Source organism: Diprion similis, chromosome 10 (genome assembly GCF_021155765.1).
Source record: "Diprion similis isolate iyDipSimi1 chromosome 10, iyDipSimi1.1, whole genome shotgun sequence".
In the NCBI taxonomy this organism is placed as follows: Eukaryota; Metazoa; Arthropoda; class Insecta; order Hymenoptera; family Diprionidae; genus Diprion; species Diprion similis.
Window position 1 is genome coordinate 7,294,250 of NC_060114.1, and position 15,659 is coordinate 7,309,908.

The 15,659-nt window shown below is 39.8% G+C and overlaps 1 protein-coding gene across 2 annotated transcripts; it reads right to left on the reverse strand.

The window, feature by feature from the left end:
* Positions 1 to 227: 227 nt before the first annotated feature.
* LOC124411200 (integrator complex subunit 9) lies at positions 228 to 6,238 on the reverse strand. 2 transcript variants are annotated; one of them, XM_046890184.1, is made up of 10 exons: positions 6,106 to 6,238; positions 5,538 to 5,732; positions 4,213 to 4,617; positions 3,552 to 3,798; positions 3,208 to 3,388; positions 2,422 to 2,657; positions 1,893 to 2,104; positions 1,404 to 1,589; positions 582 to 794; positions 228 to 477 (listed from the first exon to the last, which is right to left on the reverse strand). In XM_046890184.1, the coding sequence occupies exons 1-10, from the start codon at positions 6,112 to 6,114 to the stop codon at positions 358 to 360; spliced, it is 2,004 nt and encodes a 667-aa protein (XP_046746140.1). In that variant the 5' UTR covers positions 6,115 to 6,238; the 3' UTR covers positions 228 to 357. The 2 variants fall into 2 exon arrangements, with proteins under 2 accessions (XP_046746140.1, XP_046746141.1); XM_046890185.1 differs by having other exon boundaries at positions 582 to 782; positions 6,106 to 6,184.
* Positions 6,239 to 15,659: the final 9,421 nt, after the last annotated feature.

Below are 15,659 nucleotides of genomic sequence, written 5' to 3' on the forward strand. Positions count from 1 at the left end.
GAAACACTGAACTCGTTTGTGACATTATGTATGGTAAAAGGAAGAATGAAGCAATAAAATGAAATATCGTAGTATTTAGCTGTACGAAAAAAATGTCGAATCTTGCATGAAACTAGAGTTTACAATAAAATTTATATACATACTTATTATATACAAATAACGCATGGATAACAATTAATTATAAATATAATCAATTGTAGGCTCGTTCAATACGTATGGAAATAGTAAATATCAGGCGAGAAGAATGGAAAACACTGGGGAAAAAGAAAAGATTTATAGATGTTGAATTCTGGTGGACATTCTTTTTTTCTTCTCCTTTTTTCAAAGCAGTTTGAAAGTTTCCGGTAGTTATTAGAGTCAAAATCTTTTAAGACACTGCATAATGATGGCCCTCAATCTTCTTCGAAGTTTTTGATCGCCATTGCAGAATATGTGCGTCGAATTGTCACCAATCTGTATTAAAGTGTCCTCGTCTTGCTGAAAAATTAGATCGAAACGCATCTTTAGTAGACATAGATATCGGAAAGAAGCTTTTAAATCAGCTCTCGAAAGGGTGCAATTTTTTTTTCTCCATATCTCACCAAATGAATGCTCGTCGAAGTCGGACTGTGCTGCAATTTTGCGCCGTGAATTCCCTCCTGATTCAGCTTTTGTAGCAGTTCCTGCGGGTCGACGTTTCCGTACTCGTGTTTGCGCTCCCTCAGAACTTCCTCCTTGATCGGCGCAGCTGGTCCTGTAACGACCGACGCCTTGCGTTTGGCGCTTTGCCGGTCCTCGATAGTCTGAAAATAAGTTTCGGTAACTTATCGAATAGCGATGCAAGAAAATAAAAGAATCAATTTTGAAAATCGATCAATTATACTTATTCCTCCGATTCTCAGAATTGATATATAGGATGCAAATAGCATAGATTCTGAATAATCGACATAATATTTGTAAAACAAATGAGACAATTGAAAATAATGAACATTACGTACTATAACAAGAATTTGTCTTGGCAGCGTTTTAGGAATAGTGTACTTATTATTGAGAACATTAGTAATATTATTCAGTGTGGCAGCAAATAAGCGGCATTTTTAAGTCGTCTAGTCGCAATTTTCCACGTAATCAGATAACAGGAATAGTAAATAACTTTGTTTTATGAATTATGAGAGACTGTAGTTATTTATGAGAATGTTTTATCTCAATACAAAATATAAACCAGATATAAGATTACATTTTTATAGGAAATTGTTTTTAACGGCTCCTTAAATCAAAATTAATCTATTCGTATAGAAAAAGAATCGATTCGATGATAATCCAAACTTTCAAAAGTTGAATAATAATCGAGTCGAGGAATTGCGCGTCACTAGTTTCGGATATGCTGGGGGACGTTAAAATCTGAGAAAATAGCTCGCGCTCACCTTTATCGTGTAAACGTTGTCCTTAACTTCCAGTTCTCCGCTAACTGTCGCCAAGCTCAGTCCTGGTTTAACTTCGCTCGGCACAATATTTCCCGCCAATTCCGGCTCTATGAATACTCGACCGTTTTTCCGCTTCAGGGGCAGCTTTATCACCTCGCCTCGCTTGAAAGTGATCAACGGTCTTTCCTGGAATATTAAATGTAGAATTTTGGTTTTGAAGATTTATTGTGTCTTTTTTCGTCTTATTATCCATTCATTTCGGAAGAGATCATAAAGCGAAGTGCTTGAATTTGTGTATTCAGTATCGCAAAAACACTTCTTCGAGAAATAAAAACTTGGAAATACGTTCCATCACTTGCAAAACCTAAGAATTCAAAAATAAATAACCAAGAGTTAAATTTTTTGGTTCAAGTGGATATTTCAGATATTATTTTCTCTTTCTTTGTTTTAATGTCCTCTCTTTTTCAGTACTAGTTTCGCATCGCTTACTCCGACAGGTTCGATGACCAGATCAGACCTGTGAGGCGCAGTCATCGGCGGCTGGGTATAGCATTCAGGTGCGACGAGGTTATCAGGCTTCAAATCACGGATCAGTTTGTTTGCCTGGGTGAAATTCAACGACGTGTCTATCGGACAGTGGACAGCCTTCATGGCCAGCGGCTGAAATGGTGCCAAGGCATCCAAATAGGGAAAATCTGGCTCTGCAAAATGTAAAAAGTAAAAAAAATGACTGTCTCAAGTTTCGACGTGTGATTGGAGGCAGAATCGAATAGTGAAAGTAAATTTGAAAACCGAATTGAATGTTCAAAATTAATTCGAATAATTATTCATTATTCAAATGTAAAGTCACACTATAAACTTTTATGGCACATTCACTCATCGATAAAATTCAAATGAGTCAGGTGAGAGAAGAGTAAAATAAGAATCCAAGATTCGTGTTTTCACCAAATTATTCGAAAAATTCAAATCATTTTGACTTAAAATACGATGAACAAAAATAGGGAACAGAGCGACTAACCAGTGAAAATGATTGTGTGCTGAGAGTTGTTTCCCCACATCTGTACAAAGTGTACAGCATCTCCAAACCTGAGACTTGGATGTCCGCAAAAAACGACGCATGGCTGTCTGTAGTCGGAACTAAATCCTTCAGCATATGTCGATGTGAAGTGTTTGAGTCTGGCGTTTTTAACCAAGAAACCGTGAGGGAATGGTTCCTCGGGGAGATAAACCTTGTTTTGTTTGTTCGTCGACAACCTTAAATCCAAAGGAATTTTTAATATGTTCTCAGTCACTAAAAATCGGTGCTTTTTTTTCGTAATTTAATTGTACAATGAAAACTGGTTAAAAATAGTATGAGAAATTATGGCGAAGATGATTGGATAAGGATGATATTAACACTCTTTAACTAGAGGTGTGTAAAAAATTCGATACGAACCGAATAATTAGAGTTTTTGAATTATTGAAATTACTGAAATTAGGTATGTGAAGTGATCAAAGTAGCTTTCACAACAGATGAAAGAAAATGGAGAATTCCCGGTGTGAACTGATTGATTTGAACAAATCAGAGTATTTTACTTATTGAAACAGGCATTTCAAGTGTTTGGATAACTAAAATAATTCAGACTATTCAGATTATTCGAAAATAGGAATTGTTTGAATTGTTAGAGGCTTTTCGAATACTCGGATACTCGATTCGATTCGATTCGATTTGATTCAACAACTATTTGCATACTCTGATAATGTAAGAATAGTTCTATTTCGTTACTTTCTCCGAGTTATCGGCGAATCATCAAAATGGACTCACCATTCAGCCAGAATATTTGAATATGCTAAAGACGTTTCAGCGACTGGCGATATGAAGAAAAGTGGGACCTGTGAGAAGCCGGACTTGTCCAAATGTGTGCTGAGGCATTCAAAGAGATCGTAAACAACGCCGGACGGATAACAGGGAATCAAAACGCAGCCGCCGGCTCTAAGCGTCATCGCTGTAAGATTGAAATGTCAAAAATGTGAAGAAAAAATTGTGAAGAACTCAGTAGAGGTACATAAGAAAAAGATTTCAAACACTAGAAATTCCTGTACTTTCAACATCTTAGCAAGCATTCTTAATCTGTGTTTTTTCTGTTTTCGTTTGTCAATGTCTTTTACCGACGGTCATACAAAGCTCGCCAAGCATTGTGTCTGGATTTGCAGTCGGCGTTTGCGTCAGGCCTGTGAGTATCAGCATGTTGGCGTGCTTCAGTGTCGTCTGTTCCATCGGTCGCGGATGAGTCGTCAGTGTTGAGGAACCGCTCACGTAGGCCACCTTTTCGTGGTCGCAGGATATCAGCCAGTTACTGCTGCCCAAGCAGTAGCCCGAACTTATCGGAGTCACCGTTAAGGCGCCATATATATCCTGAGTGGAAAAGGTATGATCACATTTTTTCTCTTGTTTACAAAGTGTTGAACCCTTAATTTTTTTGCGCTTTTGTATCGATTGGAGTTTAACTCATTCGTTTTCTTAAATTTTTGCATATTATTGGGACGTTTTTAATTATACTCGGATTCAAATTTTCGATGCTATTTTGACCTGATAAATGTGGCATGAATTTGACTGTGATGGCTGAGTCAAAAGTTTGGACAAGATGGAAAAATTGTTCAAAAAACTTATCGGAGTGGTATTTGTGCGTATGAAACCACAGTTCTATTACGTTATAGAAACGATTCTGAGCAAATTCTATTACAAACTGGTGGAGATTTTTTAAACATTTTTTTCTCTGCTCCCAACTTTTAATTTAGACCTATGGACTCCAAATAAATTGATATTCACCAGCTTCTGATCGTAACCGACCATCTGGATGTGGGCAAGGCTAGAGTTGACAGCGGCCATGGAATAGAGGTGCTTCCAAGACTTGGGTTTCACGGCGTCGGCGAGTGGCGGAGGCAGAACGTGGAGCATTTCTTTCCAGTGTTTGGCCAGCACAGCCCTGGGTGTCTGCTCAATGAATTCAACCAGCTCCTCCATGAAGAATCTGCCGATTTGCAGGGTCGGTTCCGTTGCATAAACTATACCTTTGAACCCCGTACCTTCTGTTATGAATGGCAGCGCGAGCATACAAGTGTAGTTCGATATCAGTATTGCATCAATCTCAGAAAAATCTGTGATCTTCTCTAACGGTGGGCAAAACTCTGGCGTCGAATCAACGAACACTCTTCCGCAGTTCTCTTTCAGCTCCTGGCAATGTTTCAAATACTAGTTTCATTAACGCAATTTTTGCATCTGGGATTAGAATTTTTGAATTATTATTCTGACGCATCGATTAATTCTTGTTCCTGCATATTGATTCATTCATATTTAAATTCACTTGAACCATAAATCGACTAACCGAAATTCTCAATTAATTAGTTTTCAGATTAATTGATTCATCAGTATTCTTGATTGACCATTTTTTCGATTAACAGAATCATCAGTGTCCTCAATAAATCTGTAGTATTTTGGTTAATTGATTATTTAATATTTTCAATTTGATGTTTTGAGTGCTCAAATTAACCTTTGATTAATTGATGCTTTAAATAATAAATATCTAAAGATCTCGAAATTTTCTCTTTGTGGAACACGATAGAATTACTCATCCAGAGTGGCCACTAAATCTCAATCTCAAAATTTCCTGAATTCTTCAGATTTTCCAGACAAAAATCTTATAATTTTCCCTGACTAATTTGAATAAATCAGTTATAGCAAATTGAAAAAAATTGATATATTTTACATGTAATTTTTTTTTTTATGAAGGTGCCAACTGTAAATTGGGTCACACTGTCCCATCTAGCCGATGCACACAATCATTTGTGAGGTCATCTTTAGGAATATTCAAAATGTGAAAAGAATCCTCTGGCAATGGTAGAAATTTTGTATTCGATCTGATTTATCTAAAGCTTAAAAAAATCGTGGGACTCATATATATGAAAAAAAATATAGTAAACGACTCGCTGACTTTCCGCAAAAATTCCTGACTATATCAGAATTTCAAAGTTCCATGACATTTCCACTCCGTCATCAAATAATCAAATCAGTGAAACTTATTTGAGGGTAGAAAAACCAAAATGCAGTTTCAACTGCAATTGAAAATCAAAGCAGGGACACAATGTAGGTCTCACCCCTTCGATTTGCCAATCCTGATTGTTATCCCTGGGAACCCAACTGGGAAGGGAGTTGAACTTGGCACTGGGCACCATGGGCATTGGCATGAAATTCAAAATCGACTGCATATTCAGACCACAGTCCAACATCAGGGTTATGCCTTTGAAGCTCAAGACCAGACATGGCTTTGTCGGCTCACTAGACAGGCAGTACTAGGATAATAATGAAACGAAGGAAATTTAAATTAATATAAGAAGAAAATCACATGATTAATACTTAGTAATAGTATTGTCTTGTCAAGAAAATATGAAAACAAAAGGATGTTTATGATTATCTGGTGAAGTTTGTTTCTGAAAAACCATTGTATTTGTCATTAATAAATAACTGAAATTTTTTAGGTATTTTTATATCGAAATGATATCTTTTTACGCGATAAATTATTCAATTTTTGGATTTTTCTAAGTTTTGGAGGTTTGTTTGAATTATGATCAACCAGAAGCTTCGACAGCCGTTCTAACATAGTTTGAATTTTTATGGCATTGGTTTATTCTCAAGGAAATATAATGCAATTACAATCATTCTTACCAGCTTCATTTGAATGATTTGAAGTGACGATGTAATTTTTTTCCGGTATTTGAGCAATTTTTCTAACCTAAAACATCATTTCGCTGTCAAAGCAAGTCACAATCACGGTCTGGCACATGTGTCAGTATACATGGTGTACCTAGAAGTGCAGGCAGCTGCTTTATCTGAAAAGTCTCTCTCTCGAGCTGGACTGTACTTGAGTAAAGATGTATACCAATGGTGACGAAAATTCCCTAGATCAGTAGTGAATAATTCTTGTGACGTTAATCTGTGTGGAAAAAGGTCAGCGCGATTTTTAAATACTCACACCACGACTCAACACGATGGTATACCATCCGAATACAACGTCCGTATGTTTTAGCGGTTATTATTATCATATACTGTTTCTAACAACTAACCCAACTTCAAGTACGACAATCTTGTCACCAGAAAGTCTTAAACAATCGTCTGACTATTTGAAATATACCTATATCGAAATAACAATAAACAGAGCTATCTATCATGTAACTTTTCGTATTTCACATTCTAAGTTTGCAAAGTTTAGTCTCCCAATTAGAATGCTTGGATGGTGGGAAATGTGAATATGTGAAATGTGAAAAGTTACATGATAGATAGCCAGAGCCAGAAATCCTATGACGAGATTATCGGACTACGAAGAGCTATAATATCATTATATTAACACTATAACTGACAAATACCATTATGTCCGGTAATTGAATAACACTTAATAATGCGAAAGATGAAGGACTACAATTGTATAAATACATAATAAAATCAATGCAATGTAGGATTAGAATCACCGCTTCAAAAGTGTATTAAACTAGTGATCGCAAAACCTTCAAAACTATGTGTATGCCAAATTTACCTATGTTTTCCCTCACCATTTTTGATGAGTTCCGCAACTTTTTATATGATTCTCCCATCTGAAAAAGGTGCTCATGGATTCACTCGAATTTTCTTCGCTGATCGTTTTTTTTCGATTATTCGAACCCATTTCGTAAGGGGGCATTTTTAAAAATCTGAAAAATTTCTGGAACATCTAGATTTGCATTCCGATCATTCTGACACCCGTCCGATGATAGGCCGATTTTTGGTCGATTTCATGTGAGCACTTCTAGCACTTTTAACATTTTCAACAAACGAAACGCCAACTTGCAACCTTATAAAGTTTCGTCAAAAATGATCAAAAATCAAGGTTTGACTATTTTCTGAAATTCTTCATACCGTTGCGAGATTTTCGTTTGTTAAAAATGTTGTAAGTCTGAAAGAAATATTTAGAAAAGTCGGCCCATCGTCGGTCGGGTGCCAAAGGGATCGGAATGAAAGACTAGATTATTTATAATTTTTTCGCATTTTAGAGAACGCCCGTTCTCGCAATAGATTTGAATAACGATGGAAACAAATACGCTTAGCGAGGAGTGCTTAAACCTATTCTCTTGTGCAATATTTTGACGTAATTTTGCGAGGAAAATCGATTGTGCGCAGTTCCAACACGATGCGAGCAACGCAAATTTCAACGATTCTGAGAAGTGTTGCAATCAATTCTTGAGGGCACTATTTCGACGTAATGTTGCAAGAGAAAACGATAAGGCGCAGTCCCAATACGCTGCGAGCGATAGCTGAAAAGTTACGGCCGAAAAACTTCTGATTTTCATCGTCATTTCTCCGCCGCTGGTCCTACGCTCTTTTTGATGTGTTTTCTGAGTTCCTGGTGGTCGAATTACCCTAGAAAAGGTCATACAAATCGATTCCGAAACGAGAAATTTTTGGCTCCGAAAATGACCAAAAACGTAAGGCTAACCCCTTTGGATTTTTGCGGAAAATTTCGATGACTTTGAAAAGTGCTGCAATCAATTCGATGAGGCACTATTTCTACGTAGTTTTGCGAGAGGAATCCAATAAGCGCAGTCCCAATACGCTGCGAGCGATAGCTGAAAAGTTACGGCCGAAAAACTTCTGATTTTCATCGTCATTTCCCCGCCGCGGGTCCTACGCTCTTTTTGATGTGTTTTCTGAGTTCCTGGTGGTCGAATTACCCTAGAAATGGTCATACGAATCGATTCCGAAACGAGAAATTTTTGGCTCCGAAAATGACCAAAAAAGTAAGGCTAACCCCTTTGGATTTTTGCCGAAAATTTCGATGACTTTGAAAAGTGCTGCAATCAATTCGATGAGGCACTATTCCTACGTAATTTTGCGAGAGGAATCCATTAAGCGCAGTCCCAATACGCTGCGAGCGATAGCTGAAAAGTTACGGCCGAAAAACTTCTGATTTTCATCGTCATTTCTCCGCCGCTGGTCCGACGCTCTTTTTGATGTGTTTTCTGAGTTCCTGGTGGTCGAATTACCCTAGGAATGGTCATACGAATCGATTCCGAAACGAGAAATTTTTGGCTCCGAAAATGACCAAAAAAGTAAGGCTAACCCCTTTGGATTTTTGCCGAAAATTTCGATGACTTTGAAAAGTGCTGCAATCAATTCGATGAGGCACTATTCCTACGTAATTTTGCGAGAGGAATCCAATAAGCGCAGTCCCAATACGCTGCGAGCGATAGCTGAAAAGTTACTGCCGAAAAACTTCTGATTTTCATCGTCATTTCTCCGCCGCTGGTCCTACGCTCTTTTTGATGTGTTTTCTGAGTTCCTGGTGGTCGAATTACCCTGGAAATGGTCATACAAATCGATTCCGAAACGAGAAATTTTTGGCTCCGAAAATGACCAAAAAAGTAAGGCTAACCCCTTTGGATTTTTGCCGAAAATTTCGATGACTTTGAAAAGTGCTGCAATCAATTCGATGAGGCACTATTCCTACGTAATTTTGCGAGAGGGATCCATTAAGCGCAGTCCCAATACGCTGCGAGCGATAGCTGAAAAGTTACGGCCGAAAAACTTCTGATTTTCATCGTCATTTCTCCGCCGCTGGTCCTACGCTCTTTTTGATGTGTTTTCTGAGTTCCTGGTGGTCGAATTACCCTAGAAATGGTCATACAAATCGATTCCGAAACGAGAAATTTTTGGCTCCGAAAATGTCCAAAAAAGTAAGGCTAACCCCTTTAGATTTTTGCCGAAAATTTCGATGACTTTGAAAAGTGCTGCAATCAATTCGATGAGGCACTATTCCCACGTAATTTTGCGAGAGGAATCCATTAAGCGCAGTCCCAATACGCTGCGAGCGATAGCTGAAAAGTTACGGCCGAAAAACTTCTGATTTTCATCGTCATTTCTCCGCCGCTGGTCCTACGCTCTTTTTGATGTGTTTTCTGAGTTCCTGGTGGTCGAATTACCCTAGAAATTGTCATACGAATCGATTCCGAAACGAGAAATTCTTGGCTCCGAAAATGACCAAAAAAGTAAGGCTAACCCCTTTGGATTTTTGCCGAAAATTTCGATGACTTTGAAAAGTGCTGCAATCAATTCGATGAGGCACTATTCCTACGTAATTTTGCAAGAGGAATCCATTAAGCGCAGTCCCAATACGCTGCGAGCGATAGCTGAAAAGTTACGGCCGAAAAACTTCTGATTTTCATCGTCATTTCTCCGCCGCTGGTCATACGCTCTTTTTGATGTGTTTTCTGAGTTCCTGGTGGTCGAATTACCCTAGAATTGGTCATACGAATCGATACCGAAACGAGAAATTTTTGGCTCCGAAAATGACAAAAAAAGTAAGGCTAACCCCTTTGGATTTTTTCCGAAAATTTCGATGACTTCGAAAAGTGCTGCAATCAATTCGATGAGGCACTATTCCTACGTAATTTTGCGAGAGGAATCCATTAAGCGCAGTCCCAATACGCTGCGAGCGATAGCTGAAAAGTTACGGCCGAAAAACTTCTGATTTTCATCGTCATTTCTCCGCTGCTGGTCCTACGCTCTTTTTGATGTGTTTTCTGAGTTCCTGGGGGTCGAATTACCCTAGAAATGGTCATACGAATCGATTCCGAAACGAGAAATTTTTGGCTCCGAAAATGACCAAAAAAGTAAGGCTAACCCCTTTGGATTTTTGCCGAAAATTTCGATGACTTTGAATAGTGCTGCAATCAATTCGATGAGGCACTATTCCTACGTAATTTTGCGAGAGGAATCCATTAGGCGCAGTCCCAATACGCTGCGAGCGATAGCTGAAAAGTTACGGCCGAAAAACTTCTGATTTTCATCGTCATTTCTCCGCCGCTGGTCCTACGCTCTTTTTGATGTGTTTTCTGAGTTCCTGGTGGTCGAATTACCCTAGAAATGGTCATACAAATCGATTCCGAAACGAGAAATTTTTGGCTCCGAAAATGACCAAAAAAGTAAGGCTAACCCCTTTGGATTTTTGCCGAAAATTTCGATGACTTTGAAAAGTGCTGCAATCAATTCGATGAGGCACTATTCCTACGTAATTTTGCGAGAGGAATCCATTAAGCGCAGTCCCAATACGCTGCGAGCGATAGCTGAAAAGTTACGGCCGAAAAACTTCTGATTTTCATCGTCATTTCTCCGCCGCTGGTCCTACGCTCTTTTTGATGTGGTTTCTGAGTTCCTGGTGGTCGAATTACCCTAGAAATGGTCATACAAATCGATTCCGAAACGAGAAATTTTTGGCTCCGAAAATGACCAAAAAAGTAAGGCTAACCCCTTTGGATTTTTGCCGAAAATTTCGATGACTTTGAAAAGTGCTGCAATCAATTCGATGAGGCACTATTCCCACGTAATTTTGCGAGAGGAATCCATTAAGCGCAGTCCCAATACGCTGCGAGCGATAGCTGAAAAGTTACGGCCGAAAAACTTCTGATTTTCATCGTCATTTCTCCGCCGCTGGTCCTACGCTTTTTTTGATGAGTTTTCTGAGTTCCTGGTGGTCGAATTACCCTAGAAATGGTCATACGAATCGATTCCGAAACGAGAAATTTTTGGCTCCGAAAATGACCAAAAAAGTTAGGCTAACCCCTTTGGATTTTTGCCGAAAATTTCGATGACTTTGAAAAGTGCTGCAATCAATTCGATGAGGCACTATTCCTACGTAATTTTGCGAGAGGAATCCATTAAGCGCAGTCCCAATACGCTGCGAGCGATAGCTGAAAAGTTACGGCCGAAAAACTTCTGATTTTCATCGTCATTTCTCCGCCGCTGGTCCTACGCTCTTTTTGATGTGTTTTCTGAGTTCCTAGTGGTCGAATTACCCTAGAAATGGTCATACGAATCGATACCAAAACGAGAAATTTTTGGCTCCGAAAATGACAAAAAAAGTAAGGCTAACCCCTTTGGATTTTTGCCGAAAATTTCGATGACTTCGAAAAGTGCTGCAATCAATTCGATGAGGCACTATTCCTACGTAATTTTGCGAGAGAAATCCATTAAGCGCAGTCCCAATACGCTGCGAGCGATAGCTGAAAAGTTACGGCCGAAAAACTTCTGATTTTCATCGTCATTTCTCCGCCGCTGGTCCTACGCTCTTTTTGATGTGTTTTCTGAGTTCCTGGGGGTCGAATTACCCTAGAAATGGTCATACCAATCGATTCCGAAACGAGAAATTTTCGGCTCCGAAAATGACCAAAAAAGTAAGGCTAACCCCTTTGGATTTTTGCCGAAAATTTCGATGACTTTGAAAAGTGCTGCAATCAATTCGATGAGGCACTATTCCCACGTAATTTTGCGAGAGGAATCCATTAAGCGCAGTCCCAATACGCTGCGAGCGATAGCTGAAAAGTTACGGCCGGAAAACTTCTGATTTTCATCGTCATTTCTCCGCCGCTGGTCCTACGCTCTTTTTGATGTGTTTTCTGAGTTCCTGGTGGTCGAATTACCCTAGAAATTGTCATACGAATCGATTCCGAAACGAGAAATTCTTGGCTCCGAAAATGACCAAAAAAGTAAGGCTAACCCCTTTGGATTTTTGCCGAAAATTTCGATGACTTTGAATAGTGCTGCAATCAATTCGATGAGGCACTATTCCTACGTAATTTTGCGAGAGGAATCCATTAAGCGCAGTCCCAATACGCTGCGAGCGATAGCTGAAAAGTTACGGCCGAAAAACTTCTGATTTTCATCGTCATTTCTCCGCCGCTGGTCCTACGCTCTTTTTGATGTGTTTTCTGAGTTCTTGGTGGTCGAATTACCCTAGAAATGGTCATACGAATCGATTCCGAAACGAGAAATTTTCGGCTCCGAAAATGACCAAAAAAGTAAGGCTAACCCCTTTGGATTTTTGCCGAAAATTTCGATGACTTCGAAAAGTGCTGCAATCAATTCGATGAGGCACTATTCCTACGTAATTTTGCGAGAGGAATCCATTAAGCGCAGTCCCAATACGCTGCGAGCGATAGCTGAAAAGTTACGGCCGAAAAACTTCTGATTTTCATCGTCATTTCTCCGCCGCTGGTCCTACGCTCTTTTTGATGTGTTTTCTGAGTTCCTGGTGGTCGAATTACCCTAGAAATGGTCATACAAATCGATTCCGAAACGAGAAATTTTTGGCTCCGAAAATGTCCAAAAAAGTAAGGCTAACCCCTTTAGATTTTTGCCGAAAATTTCGATGACTTTGAAAAGTGCTGCAATCAATTCGATGAGGCACTATTCCCACGTAATTTTGCGAGAGGAATCCATTAAGCGCAGTCCCGATACGCTGCGAGCGATAGCTGAAAAGTTACGGCCGAAAAACTTCTGATTTTCATCGTCATTTCTCCGCCGCTGGTCCTACGCTCTTTTTGATGTGTTTTCTGAGTTCCTGGTGGTCGAATTACCCTAGAAATTGTCATACGAATCGATTCCGAAACGAGAAATTCTTGGCTCCGAAAATGACCAAAAAAGTAAGGCTAACCCCTTTGGATTTTTGCCGAAAATTTCGATGACTTTGAAAAGTGCTGCAATCAATTCGATGAGGCACTATTCCTACGTAATTTTGCGAGAGGAATCCATTAAGCGCAGTCCCAATACGCTGCGAGCGATAGCTGAAAAGTTACGGCCGAAAAACTTCTGATTTTCATCGTCATTTCTCCGCCGCTGGTCCTACGCTCTTTTTGATGTGTTTTCTGAGTTCCTGGTGGTCGAATTACCCTAGAAATGGTCATACGAATCGATACCGAAACGAGAAATTTTTGGCTCCGAAAATGACAAAAAAAGTAAGGCTAACCCCTTTGGATTTTTGCCGAAAATTTCGATGACTTCGAAAAGTGCTGCAATCAATTCGATGAGGCACTATTCCTACGTAATTTTGCGAGAGGAATCCATTAAGCGCAGTCCCAATACGCTGCGAGCGATAGCTGAAAAGTTACGGCCGAAAAACTTCTGATTTTCATCGTCATTTCTCCGCCGCTGGTCCTACGCTCTTTTTGATGTGTTTTCTGAGTTCCTGGTGGTCGAATTACCCTAGAAATTGTCATACGAATCGATTCCGAAACGAGAAATTCTTGGCTCCGAAAATGACCAAAAAAGTAAGGCTAACCCCTTTGGATTTTTGCCGAAAATTTCGATGACTTTGAAAAGTGCTGCAATCAATTTGATGAGGCACTATTCCTACGTAATTTTGCGAGAGGAATCCAATAAGCGCAGTCCCAATACGCTGCGAGCGATAGCTGAAAAGTTACGGCCGAAAAACTTCTGATTTTCATCGTCATTTCTCCGCCGCTGGTCCTACGCTCTTTTTGATGTGTTTTCTGAGTTCCTGATGGTCGAATTACCCTAGAAATGGTCATACGAATCGATTCCGGAACGAGAAATTTTCGGCTCTAAAAATGACCAAAAAAGTAAGGCTAACCCCTTTGGATTTTTGCCGAAAATTTCGATGACTTTGAAAAGTGCTGCAATCAATTCGATGAGGCACTATTCCTACGTAATTTTGCGAGAGGAATCCATTAAGCGCAGTCCCAATACGCTGCGAGCGATAGCTGAAGAGTTACGGCCGAAAAACTTCTGATTTTCATCGTCATTTCTCCGCCGCTGGTCCTACGCTCTTTTTGATGTGTTTTCTGAGTTCCTGGTGGTCGAATTACCCTAGAAATGGTCATACGAATCGATACCGAAACGAGAAATTTTTGGCTCCGAAAATGACAAAAAAAGTAAGGCTAACCCCTTTGGATTTTTGCCGAAAATTTCGATGACTTTGAAAAGTGCTGCAATCAATTCGATGAGGCACTATTCCTACGTAATTTTGCGAGAGGAATCCATTAAGCGCAGTCCCAATACGCTGCGAGCGATAGCTGAAAAGTTACGGCCGAAAAACTTCTGATTTTCATCGTCATTTCTCCGCTGCTGGTCCTACGCTCTTTTTGATGTGTTTTCTGAGTTCCTGGGGGTCGAATTACCCTAGAAATGGTCATACGAATCGATTCCGAAACGAGAAATTTTTGGCTCCGAAAATGACCAAAAAAGTAAGGCTAACCCCTTTGGATTTTTGCCGAAAATTTCGATGACTTTGGATAGTGCTGCAATCAATTCGATGAGGCACTATTCCTACGTAATTTTGCGAGAGGAATCCATTAAGCGCAGTCCCAATACGCTGCGAGCGATAGCTGAAAAGTTACGGCCGAAAAACTTCTGATTTTCATCGTCATTTCTCCGCCGCTGGTCCTACGCTCTTTTTGATGTGTTTTCTGAGTTCCTGGTGGTCGAATTACCCTAGAAATGGTCATACAAATCGATTCCGAAACGAGAAATTTTTGGCTCCGAAAATGACCAAAAAAGTAAGGCTAACCCCTTTGGATTTTTGCCGAAAATTTCGATGACTTTGAAAAGTGCTGCAATCAATTCGATGAGGCACTATTCCTACGTAATTTTGCGAGAGGAATCCATTAAGCGCAGTCCCAATACGCTGCGAGCGATAGCTGAAAAGTTACGGCCGAAAAACTTCTGATTTTCATCGTCATTTCTCCGCTGCTGGTCCTACGCTCTTTTTGATGTGTTTTCTGAGTTCCTGGTGGTCAAATTACCCTAGAAATGGTCATACAAATCGATTCCGAAACGAGAAATTTTTGGCTCCGAAAATGACCAAAAAAGTAAGGCTAACCCCTTTGGATTTTTGCCGAAAATTTCGATGACTTTGAAAAGTGCTGCAATCAATTCGATGAGGCACTATTCCCACGTAATTTTGCGAGAGGAATCCAATAAGCGCAGTCCCAATACGCTGCGAGCGATAGCTGAAAAGTTACGGCCGAAAAACTTCTGATTTTCATCGTCATTTCTCCGCCGCTGGTCCTACGCTCTTTTTGATGTGTTTTCTGAGTTCCTGGTGGTCGAATTACCCTAGAAATGGTCATACGAATCGATTCCGAAACGAGAAATTTTTGGCTCCGAAAATGACCAAAAAAGTAAGGCTAACCCCTTTGGATTTTTGCCGAAAATTTCGATGACTTTGAAAAGTGCTGCAATCAATTCGATGAGGCACTATTCCTACGTAATTTTGCGAGAGGAATCCATTAAGCGCAGTCCCAATACGCTGCGAGCGATAGCTGAAAAGTTACGGCCGAAAAACTTCTGATTTTCATCGTCATTTCTCCGCCGCTGGTCCTACGCTCTTTTTGATGTGTTTTCTGAGTTCCTGGTGGTCGAATTACCCTAGAAATGGTCATACGAATCGATACCGA